Genomic DNA, 24,228 nt, shown 5'->3' with positions numbered 1-24,228 from the left:
TGGTACCTGCTTCCACTGCAGCTTGCTGAACTGTAGGGCTTTGCTATGTCCAAGTGCATCACAGCCAATGATTTCTTGGTTCTTCAATGGTTACTTTTTTTTCCTCCTGTCACCCATAATCAGCTGTAGCTGAATATGGGATACTAGGCTAGTCTAGCTTTTTGTCTGATCCGAATGGTCATTTTTATGTATGCCAAAATATGCTTGAGGATGAAATGAAGAGTGGGCATGTGGGCCTGCTTGACACGGGAAATTATTGGGTGTGGAGGGTTTTTCAAACAAGGGGGGAGGATATGCACTTGACCAGGAATTCCTCTATTGGCTTTTCAGGGCACCTTCCTTAAGGAGTTGTCTATTTCTCATGTTCTCAGTGCTCTGCTTCTGTCCTGTGTCTGCTATATCTCTTTCCCCAGAATCACCATCCGCATTTCTAACTCAGTTCTTGCCTGGAGCATGCTGTATATAATGTTTCTAGGTAGGAATGTGGGGGTGGAAAGACCACATGAGGTCATAAAGTTTTTGTGGAGTTGCAATTTGATCCAAAAAGTGAATTACCAGGTGCTCCTTCAGAGAGGGATTGGGGAGGGGTTATATTTAAATACGTCATTTAGTAAGGCCTTTTATTCCAGAAGATAATCAATTCCATTTATTCTCTACATGTGCATTTGTTTTACCATAGCATAATTCTAGGACGATGTTTAAATTGATCAGTAGATTGAACTTAACAAATTCAGAAATAAAAAAATAATGACAATGCTACATATCACTTTTCCTAAGAAATAGGATTCTACTACTATTGAAGGATTCTACTGAGTAATAAAACTTTTAAAAGGCAATACATTTCAGATATTTGTTTACATAAATTTACCTCTACTTTGCAGAGAAGGGAGAGAGAAGGGGTTCTACTCCAGTAATCAGCATGTGAGCTCTCAGGGCCAGGATGGATATAGCATCAGTCAGTAGGCTTTAATCAAGGAGGGGTGCCAGAGAAGCTTTGTAGCACTCTGCAAATGTATGTTCTGTGGCTGAAATGGTTGTTACCTCTCAGGAAGGCTTCTTGTAACAGCAGGTTCCTATGAGAAGGCGTTACACCCCTGTAAGGTGTAAGCAGGAGGTGCAACTGGTCATGACTTGGCTGGGAGGCTGCTGGGTCTGCTCCTCAGCAGGCAGAGCTGCTGGAACACAGGTTATATTTTATTTCTGCTGTGTTTTTGAACAGAACTATTGAGCGCTGCTCCCCTACCCACTTGTTCAGGCATTCAGCAGGGAGAATCAAATGGAGGCAAAACCAGCACTGCTTACGCATGCTTGGAAGGCAAACGTCTGTGGTCAGTGATTTGCTTATGCAGGGACACCTGGAAAGCTCATCCAAATGAGCTTCTAAAGTGCAGTCATTAAGTCATGTTGGATCACCACTTGGGGTTTTTTGTTATTTTTAGCTCTAAACCAGAGAGAATTAAGATCACCTGATTTCTGAAGGTGTGTCACCACCAGAGTGTAACTGAAGTACTTTAGATTCACACTTTGCATTAGTTCAGCAAAAGTTTTGCAGTCTGTCTTGCACCAACAGCTTTAAAATGCCTTTCCCTTGCTGATGAGCCCTGCTTAAGTTTCTAGCCCCAGCCAGGGGATACCAGAGGCCCAGCCTGCAGTGCTTCTGTGGTATTACACATGAGATGTTACCCAAACGCGGGGAGAAGTCAGCTTTGGGACCATGTTCAAGGGGACAGGAGAAGAGTTGGAGAAGCAGGGACAGGACTGGGATTTGTGGGGCTGGACATCAAGCAGTGGGAAATGGGTGAATAGAGACGTCCTCAGTGGAAAGCTAAAAAAAGAGAGTGAGAGCAGAGAACTTGGGGAGCAAGACATGTCTGGGAGATTAGGCTGCAGGAAGAGTAGGGGAGGAACAGGGTCATTTTTGGCTCAGTGGGAGACTGAAAGTTGGGAAAGGGGGGACACTGAGATGTGACCAACCCACAACAAGGGTGGGATGAGTGGAACAGAGAAGGAAGGTGGCTTTGCGGGGGGAGGAAAAAGGCTGTCGATACAGATGGTGTTGGGCAGCCCTACTTCCCCTGGGGTTAGCAAGCAAAGTGACTTCACTGACCACCCTCATCATCTTTTCCTCGCCTGCTTAGCCACGCTGTTGCCATGCAGTGACCATGGCAACCCCAGTTTTTGACTGGCTGTTCTAGGATGGTAGCTGTAATGATAGCAGTAGTGAGTATTGACGGAGGGGAGGGGAAGGCAAGCAGCTGTGGAGCAGGGGAAGTTGCCTGAGTACAGTAATCGTCTTTGGCAGGTCAAGGGTGAACCGTGGCCTGCGGGAGTTGTACAATGCCCAAGGCTAACAAAGTGGTGTTACAATAAACCCCAGATGTTTCCGCTATTTACAATGTATATGTTATGTTTAAACCTGAAAATGCATCCTAGGATCTGGTGGGTAGGGAAACAGTTATTAGCTGCTTGGAAATAACTTGCTGGTAATGTATCTGTTCCCCCCTGATATTAGCTGTTGCCTGTTTAAAATATAAATCTTCTAAGCAGAGACCCTCGTGAGCAGCTTCTTTGCCAAACCAGTGGTTCCATTCAGCTTCATGAGAAATAGCTCCGTTCCCCGTGATGGGTTTCTGGGAGGCTGCAGCCTGGGCACGGCAGCCCTGGGAGCTGTGCTCACAGCCAGCATGCGTTGGTGTGGGAGAGGCACCGCTGTCAGGCAGGGGAGCACAGCCAGCCACAGGTGCACAGAGAGCACTGTTTAATTTCCCCAGACTAATTATTTTAGAGCTGGGAGCCAGAACTCTTGCAGTATGTCATGGGCCACAGCAGAACTTTGAATAAGCATTTAAGAGAGGGATAGGATTTAGTTGATCAGGCTTTTATGCCAAAACAATGGCTTGTCTATAAGAGTAAATTAGTCAGCTAAACCATGAATTTGTGGCCAAGTGGTTGCTTTGCACAGACCCTCCAGGTGATCAGTCCTACACATGGTCCAGGCAAGGCATTCAAAATATTAACATTTAAAGTGAATGAGTTCAACTGTAGGAAGGCCTGGAGTGGAGGCTCCTGTTCAGAAATGAACCATTCTGAGTGAATTGCACCACAGCCACACAAATTTGGAAAGCATTTTCAGTGTTTTACTGGATTTAACGAACACAGGAAAAATGCACAACTTCAGTAAATTCGTATTAATTCCTCACTAATGTCCCCTGCGTGCCCTTGCTTCTCTGTCCACCAGTCTGCACTGTGCCGCAGTCCTGCATCGTGTGAACACTTGGGGTACAAAAGGACTTGTCTGGACCCTCCTCACCACAGGGTGTACTGAGACTAGCCCTTTGTGTCAGGAGTGGAAGAGGAGTGCTTTAAGATAGGTTGTGCAAAAATACTGCTGAAGATCAGGTAACAGTTTGCAAGGAGAATGGCCAGAAATTGGGTCCTCACCCAGATGCACCAGTGTTGTGCTGAGAACCCTTTTGTGGGAGAGTTGAGTAGTCACATTACACAGCATTTGTCATGTCTTGATACGGGTTTTGGATCTGCACAGAAATGAATCTTGGGGCTTGGGGAGAAAACTATGCTGACTTTGAGGTTTTTTTCCTTATTTTCTGTTCCTACTCCAAACAGTCCCTGTGCAGCTATTCCATCACAAGTCTACTGTGACTTCTGTTAAGGGTGATGTCTTTTCTTCCTGAGCTTTACTGTCCTCCCACATCCCACATGCCTGCCTTAGACTGATTTTCTTGAATTTTAGCCCTGATGGACAACTCCCTGCCTAGCCATCCAGTTTTACAGTATTTCACATCACACCTCATAAGAAGGGGTCCAGTACAAGTGTTCTGCTAGGCAGAGTGCCTGCACGATGTGAAGAACTCTGTATACCTTTCTCTGATTCACTTGGACTCAGTATTGTGAATGAAGGACCATTCATGTCAGTGGTTTCTAGCATGATACTCCAGTTTAAAATGCAGTTAAGCCACACCAGTCAATATGAATTCAATGCCTGAGGTGGCTGAGTGTAAAATGACCAGAGTTCTGTAAATTCACATTGCATCCTACTAACTAGCTTCCCCACATGGAAAGTTAAATGCGTAGAAATGTCATCTGCCTGAGATCTTTTTTGAATGCTAGACTCATCTGTTTTGCTGATTGCAAAAAGGTTTTTTTGGTGTTTTTCATCTAATTCAATGCGATGACCAAGTGATAGTGAAATTACTGAACAAGAGTTAAAACGGGGAAAAAAGTATTTTTCTCTCTCAATCTGTGCCTAAAACTGAGGTGATTTCCTTTTTTCAGGATGTGATGACCCTCTTTGCAAATGTGACTCATCAAGTCACTCCTAGTACTTACTTGTTTAGTGATTGTGTTGAATGTGAATTCAAAACATGTTTTAATAAAACTTCTGCTTTTCTCCTCTCTTAGGGGTCTGGTAGATTCAGCTAATGCCAAGTCCTTTTCTTTTTCTGTATTTCGATCTTTATTTATCCCTCTGCAGAATAATCAATAAGATAACCAATACATCAGATAACACATTATTTTCCAGCCTAACATTGAAAATGTAAGAATTTATAGTGTTCTTACAGAATATCCTCAGAGCTTGGAAAACTGAGTTATCAAATTGAAAATAAGGGCTGTGCTTTATTATGAGTAAGGGTGTCATATGAGTTAGAAGCCAGTGACAATCATTCTCCTTTTTTTTTGTTTTTGTTTTTGGAGAAAGACTGGGGTATAAGAAAAGAAAAACATGGTTAAAACCTGTTGTTTAAGTTCAGTGCCTTCTCCTGATTTTTTAAATTATGTATAGATTGGGGAAACAAGCCATGGGGATAAACAGCTGTCAAACATCTCAGTATTACCAAAAACAATGCCGTCTCATGAGTACTGATAAATACTGAAGAATTAAATTAAAAACTTCTCTTTTCTTTCTTTTTTTTTTTTTTTAAATCTACTGAGAGAGGTTGGGATGAAAACATTGTGAGAAAGAGGGTACCTGGCCCTGGAGCTATTTGCCTTTCTTGGTATGGATACCTTGGCTTCCATGACTATTTTCTGTGTTAGGTGTGGATTCAGTCAACCCTGGAGAGGTCTGCAGAGGTTACAGTTGGAGGTGCCGTGCACTTTGTTGGTGATTTGCTGGATTTAGACCCCCCCTCTCTTCGCTCTCAACTCATGTCAGAGTTGATGAGAATCCCTAAACACACAGTGTGTGGTCACTTCCTCTTCCTCCATCGCAAAGAGCTTGATTGTTCGTAGGCTTCAGGAAAACACTAATTTGATACTGCTTTTCCTTCATCCTTGATCTGTTTGTTTACTGCTGGAAATTCATGAAGCCCGTGGACTAAGCAGTGGGAAAAAAGATCAGACCTGGAAATAATGTCTTGCAAAGTTCAAAGCATGCCTTAAATTCTTTCTAGAAGCAGTGATTAAAATGGAAAAATACGGTAGGCTTTCAGTGTAATTATACTGTTGGGGTTTTTTATTATATGTTTTTCAGTCATGTTGGGCTTTATGACATCTCTCAGTAGATGGAGACAGATTCAGAATGCGTTAATACTCTGAAAGAAGAATGCTTATCATCTACAGAGCATTTTGCTCTATTAATTGTTTCAATTTCTCTTGCAATGATGGTGTCCAGCTTGGTTACTTCCTACACAGAATTCCCTTTGCAGCCAGAAGGGGGACTCAGGATATTAAATTTCAGCAGATGTGGTGAACTCATCCTTTATGTTCTTTTTTTATGAACATTGTTTTCTGATATTACTGTGGTTCTTCTTCCATCAATCTTTTATGGCTTCCATTGTCATAGCTTTCATTATTATGTACTTAACAGTGTGGGACAAATTTTGCAGAAGGAAATACTGAAATGGACACTTGGACATGTCTGGAACCAGGTTCCAGTCCATCAGGAAGTGGTTTGGTGTATCTCTTCTTTGTCTGTTTAGCACAGGGGTTTTCAGCCCCTGTGTTGCTGCATTTCCCCAGAGGTATATCCTCCCTCCAGTGTGTAGGCAGGATCTCAGACTGTAATTAATAAGGGAATATTCTGGCTGTTGTGATACCCAGACATAAGAGTGAATGAGACCCAAGAGAGAGTCCCAGTCTGCTCAATGGACTTCAGACCATCATACAGCTCATGACAAAAGAGAATAAATGAGCATTTCTAAGCAGAGGTATGCTTATTGCTTCATGTGCTGTGGAGCAATCTGTGAGAAAATAGCCAAAGTACCAAGGAGTGAATCCTACCTGCCACTGGGTTTCGTGTGAGACAGCCCTGCTGTCTGTAGTCATGTCACCTTGCAGGACTGAGTCTTACAGGAAACTTGATCCCCCTGCCAGTTCTGCTGCTGGGATTGCATAAATTTCCCATGTAAACCCCTGTTTTTCAAAACCCTTGTAGGATTAAGCTTTTATCTCTGATTTATTTGTGTAATATGAGTTTCATTCTCATGTCTTCTAGAAAATCTGCACAAAAGAAATGATTGGCAACCCCCTAGAGTTCAGCACAGTTGGGGAGAAAGTTATGCATTCTGCCTGTTACATGTTATTTTCAATGAAAATTTTGATTGGAACTTGACATGATACCATCTTTTTAGGATAATGTGGTTTTGTTTGGTTTATGAAAGACTGGTCTTTGGGGGATTTTTGTTGTTGTTGGGGTTTTTTGTTGCTTGGGGGGGGTTGTGTTTTTTCTTTTTCCTTCTTTTTTCCTTCTTTTTTCCTTCTGTTTTCCTTCTGTTTTCTTTCTTTTTTCCTGCTTTATCCTTCTGTTTTCCTTCTGTTTTCCTTCTGCTTTCCTTCTTTTTTCCTTCTGTCTTTTTCTTCTTTTCACTTTCTTTTTCCTCTTTTCCTCTTTTCCTCTTTTTTTAAGACCAATTAAAGAAGGAAAAGACTGCACTGTGTAAGGATTAGTTTGAACACTATGCAGATCGTCCCTAAAGGAGATTTGACTCTGTTTTCATTCTTGATCTCATCTGGGGAAGCATCCCTCCTGTGCCTGATAAGGAGCAGCCCCTCGTCTAACAGATTTTGAAGTTACTTCAGATAGCTTCAGAGAGGCACAGTACCCACACATGATGAGGCTGGAGAATTTATTTTTTTTCTGGTTCTTCAAGAAATAGATAAGCAATCTGCTGGGTAGCTGCAGTGTGACGCCAGCACCATAGGGTGGGAACCTTCTTGCTTTTCCTAACCTGGACTTTTTCCTGGGGAGTTGTCTCAGGGTACTCTAGTGTGAGACTTTCTATTATGTTGTTTTAGTAAGGATTATGTATATTGCTGCCTTCCTTGCAGCTCAGCTGTCCAAACCTGTACAGAGCTGGTTTGTGGTCTGGTGCAACTCTGTGAAAACAGCTTTGCTGCAGATTGGCTTGCAGTTGTTCTGTTAGTGCTCTTCAGTAATTTTTCAGCAGCAAAAAAGCACATTTTATGCTGCATGCTGTGTGTATGCAGTCCATGTGACCCATGGCTGAAGTTGGTGGCTTGGATAGGAAGTAAAAGCAAAGAAAAAGTTTCCTGTTGTTGCACTAATGGCCACAAACTGAAACTTCTAATAGAGATTATGTGGAACAGATAAATCACTGAAGATGATCTACAAAAATCTCCAGCTCAGTAGTAGAAAAATGACTGTATTGTGCTCAAGTGTCTTTTCACTGAGAATGAAATGAAATGGAGGTTAAGAAAGGGATAGGACACTGGTTTGATTAGTCCTTTTGTGCAGAAGTTTATAATCACATTGATGTCTTTCTGCCCTGAATGATGAATGCATGTATCAGTGTTAACACACAAAGTCATTGTCATTAAAGTCAAGTTTCTTAATTCTGTTGAAGCAGAGCGAGTGTTGCCTCTAGAAAGACCTGTTAGGACTAATTTAATCCAGAAGTTTATTGATTCAACATAATTTATGAAGGAATTGATTTTAATGTGAGTTTAATCATAAATTGGCTTTAAATCAGTTTAAATCGGTGTTCACAGTGAGACTTTGCATTGGTTTAAATGTAATTTACTTATGTTTTAATTCGATCTCTGCAAATTTGGATATAGATAAATTCTCTGTTTTTTCCCTTCAGTAAAACTGTAGCACATTTCTCCATCTTCTGGGCTGAAAGTCTAGCTGTAACGAATCAATGACAAAGCATTTTATTTTCACAGGGCCTGAATTTTACCTTAGTTCTGTGCTGGGCCTTCAGTTCTTATCATATAGAAAATAAAGTCCTGGATACTGGAAAATTGAAATAATCAATTTTCAGGCTGTGATTTTATCCAAAACTGTGACACACAAAAACCAGTTGTGAGTTTAAAAAAGTAGTGGGGGAAGGGAGTTTTACTTGATTTACCATGTCTGTATTCTTTTTGCCGGCAGTAGGAATTTATTCTCCACCTCCTTTTTAACTAAAATTTACCATATAAATGCTGTTCTGCTAATGGAGACTCTAGATTGGGGAATAAGGCTCAGTACACATTGCTTACTGCCCTTCATATATTTGAGCTGCTCCACAAGGTTCACCTGTGGCTTCTACCTAAGGAATGTTTCTCTTCTACAATAAAAGCTGTAATTCCTCCTTTACAGTAGCTACCGGTGGCCACAATCACAAGGGTTAGAGTGTTAAATAATTACTGTTTGATGCATGTTTTAGTCTTTTTCATGTACTCAGGGATTTTAAGGCCATTGAGAGGTCTTGACAGATGATTGACCTGGCAGTGTGGGCTACCTTGTTATAGACCAGAAGCTCCAGGCTGGACTTGATGGCCTGGAGATCTGTGTCACAGTTTTTCTGTATTTGTGTGACGATTCCACTCCTGTATGGATCATTCTTACCATTCACACCCATTTCCTGGTATGCAATTACAGCACCTACTGTTGATCTGGAATATACTTTTAAGAGCCATGTCATTTTCCCTGCATAATTTTTAAACTTTTGTCTTAAGTCCAAAAACCATTTCAGAGGTGCATAATTTGCCTTGTCCCTCCTCCAGTGATTGCTGCACCATGGCATGTTTCTGCACGCTTTACTTACCATGTGGTTATGGATTTTTTGGAGGTTGACCTTTAAAAGGATGTCTAATCTTGCATAATAATTTAGCCAATGGAGATACTTCCAATTATATATTTTTGCAAGCTGTTCCCAATTGCAAGTATTTAGCAGTATTTGTAAGAATTTTGTTCAAGTTTTCATTTGAAGATAGGATGTACATTTTCAACAGTTGTGACATAAATGCTTCCTTTTCACTGCAGTTTCCATTTCTGTTTTGCCATAGCTGCAGACTATAAATATGGAGTTCAAGTATGTTGGAAGTAAATTATATTGAAGGGTACATTATGAGATCTCTCTGCACACTGTGCAACTCCATAATGTTAGATGCAATGTTTAAATTTTTGCTGAGCTGGGTTTGAGCTCATGATTTTTGTGCAGTGCCTGGGTGTATCCAGTTCCCTAGTTCCTGAAATGAGGCAAATGGTTTTCTGTCTCATTGGCTAAAATGTTTGCACTCTCCTTCTGTTAAAAAAAAAATAAATAAAAAAGGTTTTTTGTTTTTCCAGCAGACTCTTCCGAGTTATGACCACTTCTTTTGTCACCTGAAGTGACCTGGACTAGTTGTGCTGTGCCCCTGGGGAAGAGCACATCCTTTTGCTGTGGGTGTGTCACTTCAGGAATTATCAGACCTTGTGATTTTTCCTTTAGGGTGCAGGTACAAAAGCAGTCATATTTCAAAACGACGTAGGAATGGAGGCACCAGCAATACCTCCATTCCTTTTCTATCTGGTGGAGTTTAAGGCAGGCAGGCAGAGGCAGGAGACACTGAATTTTCAGGTGTTATATAGCTGGGATGGGCCTGGCACATGCTCTGCTCTGTGATCAACACCAGAAGAAAATTATTAAGAAAACATTTGAGGCTGCAGTGGAAGAACTACCCTTGCTTTCCAGAGGTTTTTTCTGTGCAGTCTTTTAGTACACAGATGTTTTTGTAGGCCTACATCTTTCCACAGCCTATGCTGAACACCCACACAAATCCTAGAAAGGGAGTATTGCTAGGAGAGCTGACCACAAGGAATTTAAATGAGAGGAGGGGAAGGAAAGTGGCGAATGAGGAACCATACCCACAGTGTTAAGTTTGATTTGTGCATTAGCAAATCAGTGTCTTGAAAGTTTCAAAATTCTTCACACTGCTGTAAATATTTTATGCACCCAGTAATGCAACAGCAACTTCTTCATTTTAAGGCTCCAATTAATCTTGTTTTTCCCAAATTCATTTCTGTGATTTGATTTTCTTTCTGTTCATGTCAAGCAAGCCAGCAGACAGGTTTCAGCTTTGGTTTTCCACATTCCCACCCCAAAATTTCAACATGGGTGAGTGGTTCTTTGCAGGGAGGAACAGTAGAAGACAAATGAACCTCCTAAACTTCCAGTTGTGCCTTGGGATATCCAGACATTTTCTCATCTAATTTGTGAAGAGTGCTGGCCTCTGTGTGAACGTTGTGAGAGGGAGATTGTTTGAGTCTTTGAGGAGGCAATCGTTTTGGGGAATTCCATTTTGGTTCTTCCTGTATGCTAATTATTCTTTCCAGTGGTTACATCCCCAAGATCAGATTACTCATGTGTCCTTATTGGTGGTGGCAGTGACTCTAGCCCTGTGAACCCATGCAGGGGGAGGTGATTAGTGGTGACCTATTAAGGTAACCTTCATTCCACATTTGGGGAATTGCCTTCTGACCACCATTTCCACTGTATTTCACCTGTCATGACACTCCCTACTCTCTGTGTTTTATCATTTTGTAATAAGATATCCTTGTGGACAGGAGGTCCTTCTGGTTTTCTTGTTCAAAATGGAAAATAATACTGGGAAAGTTTATGTTAATCCTGTGCCTATAAAATTGTCTGATGTTTTTTAAATTCTGCTTGATGCAGGTTTTTTCTCCTGCACATATATGACTGAGATCTCACTGGAGGAGTAGGGACAATATGCTATACTTAATTAGGAATACCTCTAACCAGGGACGTAAAAGTGTGCTGGCAGTGTTGCTGGATGTGTATTGTTATTCTTTCCCTTAAGACTTTCATAGCCTCAGGAGGAGGAGGAAGATTTTTAGACATGTGAAAGCCTGCTATGGATAGATCTGCATTGGGCAATTTATTGGCTGCAGCATGGTACACTTTGTCTGTGAAGTGGAACTACTGCAGAATCAGAAAATGCTGCAAAGCCAAGAAAACTGTGTAAACCAGGAGCAAAAATGGGCCTCTATGACGGGGATCAGAACAAAGCAATGACTCATGTCCTTTGCATGTGAGAATCCCAGCTTTGCTGGAACAGTGTGAAGAGAAAGAGCATGGTGGAGAAACGCTGAAAGGGTGGAGAAGCAACTGGAGGCCAGAGGAGATGAAAACAAGAGTTTCAAAATATAATATAGTTCACAGGGTCTGAAAAGCTTACAGGATTTGACACACAGGAATCTCTGTGTTTTCAGATGATGGCAGAAGAAGAGGGGGCCAGAGAATACGAAATTTGAGAGGGAGAGGAGGAGATGGCTGCAGCACTTTCAGGCCCCGGGATTGAAAGTCTTAAGCTCTAAGGAAGCTGTTTAAAAAAGCAAATTCTACCAAAAAGAGGGAGGAAAAAAGGGAGTTTCCAAAGAACTGGATTTTTGTCACTAATGCAGAGAAATAACCTCTGGATTTTTACCATTCATTTGGGTTTTTTCTTCACAACATGATCTTAGGGCACACCAATGTGGCTACACAAGTATCACAGCTGAAACCTAAAGTTTAAGTTTTCCATTCTTCTCAGTCCAGTGATTATACAGAGCAATTTCTTGGTTTGACCTTGGACCTGTGTTACCATCCTGGATTTGCCCGATGATCTGGGCTGTTGGCTGAACCTTACAACTCTGGCCATAAAGTGAAGACTGAGACCCAGACAAGTTAGCAGTGTAGTTCCAGCCTTTGCTTTTACGTGGTTCTATCAGCTGCATTGCCCTCTGTTTCATGACTTACTGAATGGCTTTTTTTCAAGCAAAATTAGAAATTAGTGGTTGACATTCTTACACTGGAGAGCAAAGAAAGAGATGTATTTATGATGTGGCAAATTGCACTTCCTTCTATCATCTGACTTCAAGTCATACAACTTGAGTCAAACTTCCTTTAAGCTGCAATCCTGAAATTCAGCTCCTAAATCAAAATTTTTTGTGAAAAAAAAATTTTAATTACTGAGTACTTGCAAGTCCCCTTGAAGTCCATGGGATTTATCCTGCACAGCATTTCTGTGCTTTGAGTTACTGTAATTTTAGTGTAGTGTTCAAGTAAAGATTCTGGAGTCCACTTTGATACACTCGCGTATGTAAAATATGGACCTGCAGATTCTTCCATCAACTTTACGAGCTGTTTGCCCTGAATCACTTGTTGGATGTCATATTGTGGATATTACACTGTCCCACATTTTCAGTCTGTGTGATCAGGTTTTTATATTGACAGTGTCTAACAGGATGATCAAAGCTTAACAGGGATGCAGCCAGTTGGAGTCAGCTGAAGCACTGAGAATCAGAGGAGAGAGTATTTAATGTAATCAGGCAGTGTGTTCCTGCAGACACGATCATCAGTAAATAAATTAAGTGTTGACCTTTAAATCATAATCTTTAGGTTAGACACTCACTCACACCCAGCTTCTCTTGCAAAACCTACATTTTGCTTTGAACACAGTTCCCTGTCTCTGAGGAGGCCTAAGTTCAGAAACTGATATCTTGAGTGTCTGCAGGAGAATGAACAGCCTGTCACTATCATGTTACACTGAATAAATGGGTGCTCTCAGGCTTTTGCTCCTGGACACGATACTTCTAGACATGCTGTTTTGTCACTACCATCCTTTTTCACTCCACTGGAGATGCTTTTTGCTTGTCAAGTGGAGGTTGGGCAGGGAGGAACAGGAATGAGACCTTCTCCGCGTGCATAGTACTTCTTCCATATGCCCATTTTCAGTGTCCTGTTGAAAATCCTGCCTTCCCAAGATCAAATTATGAATTGGCCCATGGTACTCTCATTGGAGGGGTTTACTGGGCTTCTGACAGAGAGAACAAAGAGAAGATTAATGCAAGCTCACAGAGCAGTTTCTTGGCTAGGAGTAAATATCCAGGAACACTGGCATGACATAGCATGCACTTGAAAGCATCTCACACCAAATAAACAAATATTTTAGGTACAGATCTATGGGTTTGTTGGTGCTGCATTACTTTGAAAGGACCAAGTGAGACTTCAGTACCATCATACCTAAACCCGTCAGGTTATCAGAGTAGCAGTTGGATTTGTACTGGCTTTTGGGAGTAGTTACTCTGATTTATAGAGGCATTTGCTGGTTCCATGCTGTTCCAGTGTTTAAAGAGCATGTCTGTAGTGCTGTATCTCTCTATTGCTCTATTTCTTGGCTCCTGACCATGTTGCTAGCCATTGCTTTGTCGCTCCCCTTTCTTTTGGCCTTTGCAATACCTAAAATTTTTGTAAAATTTTCATTTTAACATCACTAGAATGGGTGATATTCTGTGGATCTTGGTTTTATGTGTACTTCAAGACAAATGTCAGGTTTGCATTTTCCTTTTGCTCTTCAGCAACAGACACAAGTATTCAAGTATCAAGACCCAGAGCTGAAATGTATCTGGCAGTATTTCCAAAAGAATTCATAAATTCCCATTAAGTAACTAAATGATTTGTTTGGTTTTTCAGTCCTTCAGCTTGTGTTCAGTTATTGTGGTATGTTGGAGAGCTGGTTGTTTGGGATTATCTCCTATCATTACCCACAGTGTTTTATCATGTAGGTAATCTGCACAGAGACTCAGCATGCTTGCAGGAAGTAGGCAGATTTTGAAAAGTGTTCAAAATTCAAATGTTGCCTGAGAAGATAATAGGAAGATTAAAACCAAGAGATGCAATGCAAATTTTTGTGGGTTTTATTTGTTTGTTTGTGGATTTTTGTTGTTGTTTGGCTTGGGGTTTTGTTTTATTTGTTTGGTTAGGGTTTTGGGGGCTTCGAGGGGAGGCTTTTTGTCTAAGTCGGAGCAGTATACATTTTAAAGTGTAGCTTATATATTCAGAAGACCTGGTCTGCTGATGATAAGCCTGACCTTGATTATAATCTCATATGCAAGGGGAGAAGGCTTTTGGAAATAATATAATTTGTCCTGCATTACTTCCCTGCCTTGAGCATTATGCAAAAAAAAAAAAAAAAAAGGCAGTAAGTCTGAGGCCAAGGCAATGGGCGTTATTCTGGTGGCTTCTATTACCCCTCACCAAGCTGTTGGTCACAATTTTGTGCAGCAAACTCTGCACATGTGCCTACTGGTAAGCATGCCTAATACATTCCTGTGCTCAGGCTCTCAAAAGGCTTTGCACCTTCCTAGGGAACGAAGAGACAAGGAAGTAAGAACAACCACTCATGGAATTTCAGCTGAGTGTGGTTGTGTGATAATATTTTGCAGGTTTCCTGTTTAATTTATTCAATGTGTTGAGCTTCCATGCAGATTAACTATACAATCAAATACTGAAAGTGAGGAGATTGATGTTCTTTGCCAAACTCACAAGTCCGGGGAGAAGAAGTTATCTGCAGTCATATATTATCAGTGAGTCTTTTGCAGAGAGAATATGGAAATGCGTGTTCCTTATCTGCAATGATATTATGCCGGCCAGCAGACATAAGTTTCTGAAAAAAATTGCTAACAAAATGACAGCTATTCAAGCCATCTTAATAAGGAAAGATCTAACACCTTGCTTGCTTTTGCCTGTTAAACCCTTCCAACCGTGTGGGGCTTTTGCTGACACTACAGGTCCACTGCTTTGTGTTCTCTCACTGTTACCACCCTTGTTGCTTTCTTAGAAAGTCTGTCAAAGCAGGGGAGGACCATGGGTCACAGAGAGACATCCTGACTGGGTAGTGTGAAAAGCCTGGGTGCCTTTCTGTGTGTCTAATTTACTCTTAAATATGAGGCCCTACCCCATTTTGGCACAAGGAATACAGATAAAGTAGATGCCCCACCACATCTTTCATTCAAGCAGCTCCTCTTTCAGGGTAGTTCCACACTCAGTTTATGCTTTTTCTCTTCAGGATTTGTCTGTTTTCTTTGCTCCCTGGCCCTTGTCATTCTGTGATGGATGGCATGTGTAAGGGCCCTGCTGCTGCCATACCAGAGCTGCTCATAACAGCACTGCCCAAAAAGTGACCTGTAGGAAATGCTGTGAGGCTCCCTTCCATTTTCATTTTGACCAAATCCTTGTGTCCCTGATGGCATTTCAACCTCCATCTACATGTAGGAAATGCAGAAAATGTTTTCCTTGCCCTTCCTGCCTCGTTCCTGCCTGCCTCAGACAGTGGGCAGAAGCCTCGCCAGCAGCAGGAGTGGTCCTGCGTGACAGGCACCGCAAGGAGAAGTGGAAAGGAGCCAAGCTGGCAGGAGATGCTGTGAGGACAAAGGGGGAAGGGGTAAAGAGGCAAGGGGAGGGCAGCGTCAGGGGGAGCCGTGTCTAGTTATCATTATAACCATTTTTGTCTCTTCTAAAAGCATTTTTACCCTGCAGACAAGGTCCTGTCTTACCAGCACCGTAGAATTGGCACAGACTGTGATGAAAGTCAGTTACCTCTTGCAACAGTGGAAGCTGTAGCTGATCTTGATCCAAGTGCACAATGCTGTAGTTTTATCAGCACAAGCTTTCTCATATGCCTGGCAGGTCTGATTAACTTTTGCGAAACTGCGACTGAAAGGAAAGAAACATAGTGTAAATGAAAAGAATAAAAAAACCCCAAAGAAACAATCTCCTTTCTGTCATGTCTGTGAACAGCTTTTACTGTGTTCCCTGGAGAGCCTGCATGCTTGGACAGCGAGTTACTGTGAATTAGTGAGGGTCACTGCCATTGATTAAATCCTCTTTTATGTTTCCCGGTAACTCCTGAATTATGGCAAGAGTTGAGCATATTAATTTAACACTTTTCTTTTTTTCACTGACAGCTCTGATGGAGGAAAAAATCTGCAAGTCATTTTGAGCAGATAATACTGAATTAAAATAAAAATCAGGAACAAAATGGCATCTCTCTTTTATTCCCAGTTTCACATTGCTATGTTGAAAGAACAACCCATAACTAGTTGAAGTCTTTAGCACAAAAATTTTCATCCATGCAATTGTGGTTATGCTTTTAATTTATGCAAGATATGGACTAGGACTATAACAAGTGAAATATGGTAAAATAAGAAATACTGCCTTTGTATTTCAAACCTCTGCAGCTCATTTTCTTACATAGTGACAAAAGACTATAACCTTAACTCTTTAATGACAGAATGAAATGGTCAGCACAAGCCTCAGTAGTAAGGCTCTTACTTAATGCTAATTATTTTTGTTGGAATTTTTAAATATTATTATTTTTAAAAATATAATATTTATATTCAGACAATACTTATGTGTGTTCTTATATAAATGAATATATATATATACAAACACACACTTATAAAAGTGTATGTATTTAAACATATTGGTTTCAGGATGGTGTGTGGGCACTTGTTTTTCCAAAATCAAAAATTGTTTTCATAGCATTTTGAGAACACACTGAAATTTCCAAAATTATCCGGGGGAGTGGGAGAAAATGGAAACCAACATATGAAAAGATTTTCTGGTCATGAAATGCTGGGCCTTTACCTGATCCATCACAATGCCACCCTGACAGCTGTGCATGTACCCCACATGTACAACATCCATGGATGCCATTCCCAGAGAAGTCTCCCTCTCAGACATTTTGCTGATGTCTAGAACGCTTCCTTTCACAAACTTGTTGTCCACGCCAACCGAGGAACACAGAAAAGGTTGTCACTTTCTTCTTAATCAGACACTTTTTAATTATGGAAGACTACTCTGTCCCTCTTCTGTCTTCTGCTGGTGTCGCAGCATCACTTCATTTGGTCACTCACTGCAGACCACATTTTCCCAACTACCACTGTTTATGCCGCTCAGGGCTCAATTTCCAGGGAATTAAGTGTTTCCCTGGGCTTTCCTGGGGTGAGGAAGGCTGCCTTACGTGTGGGACAGGCCATGCTGCCTTCAACAGTCACACACTTACTGGGCATGTGCATATTTGTTCTTTATTCAGGCTTCTCATAATTATGGCTGTGATGGTGCTGCTTGTTTTTTGTTTTATTGGAATCATAATTAAGGGCAACTGATCAGCAAGTCCCCACAAACGCATGAGGAACATATACCAAAACATAATCAAGAGTGTCCAGTTTGTTAGGACATTTTCTTGCACAGGACTCTGTTGGAGACTTTTTGGTGTCTCTTTGGGTGCCTGGTCTGCATCTTATGGAGAATCATTTGACCAGGATGGCCATTTGTGTCCTTGGACAATATTACAACTGTTCAAGAAACAAAATGCCCTGCTGCTGGAGGTACTGCACAGCAATAGTGACTCCCTGGAGATTCAGGCAGGGCGCAGCTGAGCGAGGATGGACTTACAGGCTATCACCCATCAGCAGACCAGCTGCAGTACCCCATATTAGCCCTCCCTGTTTGTGTGGTAAAGGTGTTATCTTAAGCCTCAGGGGAAGCAAGGTCAAGTATAGGTGTTTTGCCTATACACTGGAGCACAGAAGTGGCTGGTTTACAGCTAGCACACGGGGTCAAATGAAGGGTAGCATCTCACAAAGGGACTGCATCTTCCTGTGAAGCCTGTGCTCAAAGACCAGGACTCATGTGTAATATTAGAGGTCTATAACTTAGAAAGCCTGAAATGGTTTGAGGTTTACACATACAAGAAACGTTATTGCTACAACACAGTAGAAATTGAGATGCATCAGCTGGAACCCTAAGTGTGTTGGCTGAGCCTTTTCAATGCAGTGTCCCCTTCTGGGTCCAAAATACCCTTAATTGATATTGATTCTGTTGATGGGCTTCCAAGCCTGTTGTCTTTTGCCTCAGGGAAAGGATATGGCCAAGCTGAGGTTTGAGGTAGGTGTATAATGTGGGTTATAATGTTTGGCTGTAGCAAAAGCCTTTCCCTGAGACGAGGGAGGCTGTAGAGCTTATATTTATGCTTTTAACTCTGTGTCAGATCAGTTGCACCTGGAGCCTTTGGGTAGCCCGTGACTCATAGCAATTGAAATTAGTAAAGCAGCAAGATACCCTCCCTTTGCCTTTCTGTGTTACCAACCAGAGGTGCCTGCCACGGTGTGCTGTCTTGTCCCTAGGTGCACACAATCAAATAATGTTGTTAGTGCTCCATGCTGTATTCAGAAGCAGCACTTTGGTTCTCGCTGTGGCTTGCAAGTTGTAAGACTGTCGTAGGAGAGCTCCAAAGGGTCAAAGTAGGCTGTCATTAAATGTGTCCTTATGCTTTAAGGACAGTACACATCCTTGTTTTTCATGGGGTTTTGCAGAAGCATTGTTAGTCTGGTTGGGGTTTCGCTCTCCATGACTTGCCTAGCTCAACTTGAGTAAGCGATGTTTTCCCTTTTGAGGATGGCCTAATCACCAGCACACTCTTTTATTTCTTTAGCGGTGCCCCTCAAATTGAAGGAAATGAAAAACCAAGAGGCTGCTGTGGGTCAGAAGCTAGTGCTAAGGTGTGAAACCACTTCAGAGTATCCTGCGCTCAGATTCAAATGGTTAAAGAATGGGAAGGAAATAACCAAAAGAAACAGACCGGAAAATATCAAGATCCCAAAAAAACAAAAGTAAGTACGAAGTAATATCTCTCAAGTGGGGCTTGGAGGGCTGGGAAGTGATGTTCACCAGAACACAAGCATTGAAGTTGTTAACTGGAGTAACACAAAGCTGAAAGCTGTGAGTCACAGAGGAAGAAAATTTAAGGAAACAGACACCAGTGTTTTTTTTCCTTAAAGTATGAATGAAGTGTGAGTGTGGTATAAAGATTTCATAATTAATTTTCCCTTTTCAATTTATATCTGTTTTCTGATAGCCAAAGGCTATGATTTTAACCAGTAAACCTTGGAGACAGGCCATTTTTAAACTGCTAACAAGAACAGAGGTACCTTATGTTTATTGTCTAAAATCAAAGAACACTTAAAATCGTCAAAGGAGTGCAGATTTTGAAATATTTTAGAGATTTGCTTTTCAAGCAGTTTAGTCCTTAAGAAGGGCTGGATGCTGTCCTCATTAGCTCTGAATGTCTTATGCAAGCATGCAGTAGTGATGAATAGCAAAGCATGCAAATCCTATCCTCCTGTCTGGTGGAAAGTGCCCCCTACATGTGACTGATGACCAGTGCCAAAAGATGGACTGGTGCCTTGTTTCTGCAGGGGAGAGTGCTTTTGCTGCATTGAGACAGAAGAAGGCTTTTACTGTTTGATCTCTAGTTTGTTGGCTAGGTTAAAAAGTTTTAATTGTCACCAGCTACGAAAATCTATTTGAACACAGTCTTTCAACTCTCACTTCTGCTCTCTGTAGGTAGGGCTGCTCTCTGCTGCACTATGGCATGCCTTCCCTTCATTCAAGACACAGAAGGTTTGGAATGGACTCTGCAAGAGATTTTTCTTTCCAAGGTGTTCAGTGCCCCCATACTTTGTGTCAGGGCTCACCTTGCTAGACAAAGCAAGCCATAGTCAAATAGACATTTGACCTTTTAGAGTTATTCAGGTTAAAATTCAGAAATCCTGCCCTCCTTTGAAGTTTCTTGTACCCCAGCCTGGGGCACAAGGTGAAACATGGAGAGGGGCAGAGCAGCATCACCACAGCCCCCATGCCACAGTCACACAGATGTCAAGAAGGAACCTGTGATGTCTCCTTCCAGCATTTGCAAAATGGAGCTGTTCCAGGTGGCAGATAGCCTGGCAAATTGTCTGGACTCATTTGCAGAGCCATATGTCTCCGTCAGAGTTGTATTTTCAGTCTATTCTGTAAAGAAAATGTTCAGATCAGAGCCTAGCCTTCAGCTTTCCCAGCAACCCAGTGCTGCCTGTGAGCAGCAATCAGTATTTTCTCCACTTACATTTTGGCTGATGCTGATTGACCAAACTCACTGGGGCTAGGATTTCACTTTCTGGGGCTGGACTTTATCAGTTCAGCATTGAATCAGGAACTGCCTTTTGCCAGTTCACTTCTCTGTGGTTTTTTTGCCCCCAAAAAGGTTTGAGGAGCTGTCAGAAGGGAAACTGATTGCTATTGATTTGATATTGATGCATGTGGAGTGTGTGAGATTATTTTTGAGCTTGATGTGCCAAAAAGTGTTTAAAATTCTCCAAAAGATACATAATGAAAAAGACTAAAATTGTGCCTTTTTGTGGAAGATAGAAATAACCAAGTCATCTTCACTCACCGTAAGTGGACAGGGCGCAGGCTTTGACCTGTATTTCACACATTTGTGCTTCCCCAGTCACAATGATACCACTCATTGCTGGAATTTCTCTCCTGTGTTTTGGAAATGTCAGTGTGGAATGGAGAAGCACTTCCAGTTAGAGACATGAAAGTCACTAGATGTAGAGTACAAAAGGGGGAAAGACAAGGGATGTCTGCTGACATCTGAAGGATTTTCTCTGCCTTCCTACTTTGACATTTTAATTTGGGGATGTGTCAGTGCTTTGCCATTTCTTCTTTTGCTATTCATGTGTACATCCAGGAGTGAGTAGAAATGAACAGCTTAAGAGAAAATGGATTTTATTTTGATGAAAAGTGGGACAGACACGAGTTGTAAAGCTAAAGAAGAGTGGGGAAAAATGCAGTGTAAATGAATGCATAAAAAGACATACACGTTTCAGTAAGCAAAGCCACATTAAAAAGATCCCATTGCAAATTAGAGGAGTATCAGATCAAGGAGTTTTTTCCCCACTTATATTCTGTGCGTTTTTTCATTATAGCCCACTGATAAATGTTTGTCATGTTCACATGCTGCTGTATTGTTACAACAAGCATTTTAGTGTGAATTTTTTACTGTTACCAAGTGTGAGAAACATCAAGTGTGAAGGTTAGAGTAGCTGATAAGCTGTCTGGGATTAATGTTTGTTTTAAAGTTCAAATGGCTACGTAAAAAGTAGGCTGTGTTTCTGAAGAACCATTAGCATGCAGAGTACCACAGCCTTATTGACATCTTCAATCCAAACACTTGAAAATAACATTTTCTAACATTTACCAAAACCTCACAAAGTTTATATCTAGTGCCCAATGGCCACTGACTTCTACCACGTAGTATTTTGCAAGAAATCACCCTTCATTGTGGGATGGCAGAATAAAACCTGTTTATTGTTGGAATAAAAATAAATGTTTCTTTCGTTCAGCTACATAGCCAGAGCTAAAGCTAAATAGTCTTAGGTTTTTAACAAACTGCAAAATATCTGGCAGTATGATGAAGCGTCTACCTCAGAAATTAAAAATGAAGACCTTAGCTTTATACCTGAAGTAGGCAAGGAAAAGATAATACATCAGCTTGGTGGTTCTGGGCACATTGGCCAGTGTGAATAGTACTGGATCAAAAGATTTGCCAAAGTGGAGCAGATGCTGTTTTCTTAGTGTTTTAAGAGTTCAGAAGCCCCTGTGGCAATGCAGGCTTCCTCAAAGCTTAGCCTTCCAAAGACTGCTTTGCCTGTCAAACAGTTTCACTCTTCCAAGCTCCCTAGGATGGTTTCAGGGTGGTTGATTCAGAGGGTGCCGAGCCCCAGCATGTGATGGCCCCACCTGGACTACTGTGTCCATCTCTGGGGCCCCCAACACAAGAAAGACATGGACATGTTGGAGTGAGTCCAGAGAAGAGCCATTAGGTTGATCATTGGGCTGGAGCACCCCTTCTATGAAGACAGGCTGAGAGAGTGGGGACTGTTCACCCTGGAGAGGAGAAGTCTTTGGGAAGACCTTACAGCACCTTTCAGTGCCTGAAGGGAGGGCTACAAGAAGGTTGGAGAAGGACTTTTTACAGGGGTGTGGAGTGACATGACAAGGGGAATCTCCCTGAACTGAAGAAGGGTAGTTTTAGGTTAGGTATTAGGAAGACATTTTTTACTGTGAGTGTGGGGAGGCACTGACACCTGTAGCCCAGAAAGCTTGTGGATTCCCTATCCTTGGAAGTGTTCCAAGGCCAGGAAGGGTGAGGCTTTCTGAGTAACCAGGTCCAGTGAAAGATGCCCCTGTCCATGGAAAGTGGGTTGGAACTATTGATCTTTAAGGACCCTGCCAACGCAAACTACTCTGATTTTATACTTCTATGACAGTACAGCAGGTGAATCCACTAAATGGCTATATTCCTTCTCATTACACTGGAGAGTCAAGAGATACTGAATGACTTTACATTTTAATAAAAGACATTTAAAGCACTCATTCAAATTTGTCTGAGTAAGAGCGTGCAGTCAGTGAGTTTCTGCTGCTGATTGCTGATGATTGGTGAGGCCATGATTGGTTGATTTGTATGTCCAGGGTCTAAGCTATTTCTTTGTGACAGTAGAGATACAGAGAAAACAGACCCCAGACAAGGGTTTTTCACCTACCAGCTAACATTTCCCATGGAAAATGATAGCCTATCATTTTCCTTCTCTGATTTCAAATGCAGGTGAGACCTGTACATTATTGGTTTGGACAGTGTGCTGTACAAGTCAGGTGCTCTTCATTACATGAAGAGAGACTCCCTTATCAGAGTTGGGGGTTTTTTGTGGCAGAGACAAGGTGTTTGCCACTTACAGCTGTTGGCTTTGGGTGCAGCAGTGCGTGAGGAAACTGTGTGTGTAAGTGCCCTGTTCCTTGAGCTTCACCCAAGCTTAGCCTGGATATTTGCCTGCAGACAGGCAATTCTGGATGACAGATGGAGACTGGAAGCAAAATGAATTCAAGCAATCAGATAAGGTGGGCTGGGACTGCATTCTGCAGATGTGTTTCTTTACCCTTCATGTATGAATACAAGCTCAGCAGTGTCATAGTGGCAATGAGCTAAAGATTCAGCAGAAGCAAATCTTACAGGGAGTGGCATTTTTTTTGGAGTAGCATGGTATAGTTTGAGAAAAGGACAAGCCTTTAAAAACAAAATCCCTTATCAGGGGCTCTAAGTGAGTACTGTTGGAGTACTGTATTGCTAGGAAACTGCTTCATTTACAGCCATTAATGAGTCATCTTCTGCTCTGACTCTTTTGAATTCTGTCCCAATACCTCTCAATGATATTTTTAAGGCTATAAATATTCATACTATTTCTCCTGCTCTCAGAGACAAAACTTCTTACAGGGTTTTTTTCTAAAACCAAGAGTAAATTTGCCTTCTTGGAAATGTATTTGTAAGAAATATTGTTGCTTCACCTATTGTAATGTAATAATAAAATCGTAAAAGGAAGACACAATTCCTTGCCTTTTCCCATATGTATCAAGTAAAACAAAAACAATAAAAATAAATGTGCAGGGCAGAGAGTTTCTTCACAAAGCCAAGCATGCCACAAAAGTAGTTTGCATCAATATTACTTAATATATGGAAAAGATTGCAGCAAATATCCATTGGGTGTCCGCATTAAAGTGATGTAGCTGCAGCTGTGCTTCCTTCCTTTTCACTGGGTTACAGTGAATTCTTAAAAACAGTAAGCCTCTTAAAAACTTTGGCTTTTGAAGCTTCCTAAGGCTACAGCTCCCTCTCCATCTAGACAAGTGTCTGCAAGTATGGCTGAGAGATAACCTGTTGCAATATAGGAAATACCACATGTCCACACAAGCTGTTAGGTGGTGTAGAACAATGCACGACATTCCTGGCCAGGCCCTCAACAGGCTGTTGCGAAGGCGGGCAGGCAAATTAAAAAGCAAACCACTTTTACTGTTGTATAAGCATAGCTGTTAGTCAGGTGTAAAATTTTCACACAAAGGTCCAGTAGCATTCAACTTTTGGACACCTCTGTCAGTGCCTCTACCACTTTTTTCTCATATATATTAATGGTTGCCACCAGCTAGAGTCTGTTCTTGTATGCTGTCTGAAGTGCAGCCCAGTAAATTAATTCAGCACTGGGAACTGGGCTCCTAATGTTTCCTGAGAAGGGAGCCCAAATACTCAGCTATTCATTTCTTTACCATTTGAGTAAACCTGAGTAAATTGCTAATCCTGGCTTGGCTGCTCCTCCCTCTTGCAAGCCCAGTGGCCTCAGAAAAGCAGTCCTCTTTCAGGACATGAGGGGAAACTCTTGTCATGCATGTTTCTGGGAGAGAGGGGTCCACCTAGCATGCTGCTTTCATTCCATGAGGGCCACAGGGCTGACTCCTCAGCAGCAGGATCTTCACATAGAGGCAGGGAAGGGCGAGACGCCCAAAAGCA

At 41.7% G+C, this 24,228-nt stretch overlaps 1 protein-coding gene across 2 annotated transcripts in view; it reads left to right on the top strand.

Annotated features, from left to right (window-relative positions):
- The window catches only part of LOC103614052 (pro-neuregulin-1, membrane-bound isoform-like), a 206,196-nt gene that overhangs the window by 169,591 nt on the left and 12,377 nt on the right, over positions 1-24,228 (top strand). For both annotated transcript variants that reach the window (XM_017730918.1, XM_017730924.1), the window contains exon 3: positions 18,505-18,682. In XM_017730918.1, the coding sequence (XP_017586407.1) occupies positions 18,505-18,682 (178 nt within the window). The remainder of the gene's footprint in view (positions 1-18,504; positions 18,683-24,228) is intronic.

Source organism: Corvus brachyrhynchos, unplaced genomic scaffold (assembly GCF_000691975.1).
Source record: "Corvus brachyrhynchos isolate BGI_N302 unplaced genomic scaffold, ASM69197v1 scaffold881, whole genome shotgun sequence".
Classification (NCBI taxonomy): domain Eukaryota; kingdom Metazoa; phylum Chordata; class Aves; order Passeriformes; family Corvidae; genus Corvus; species Corvus brachyrhynchos.
This window is presented reverse-complemented; position numbering and strand designations above follow the sequence as displayed.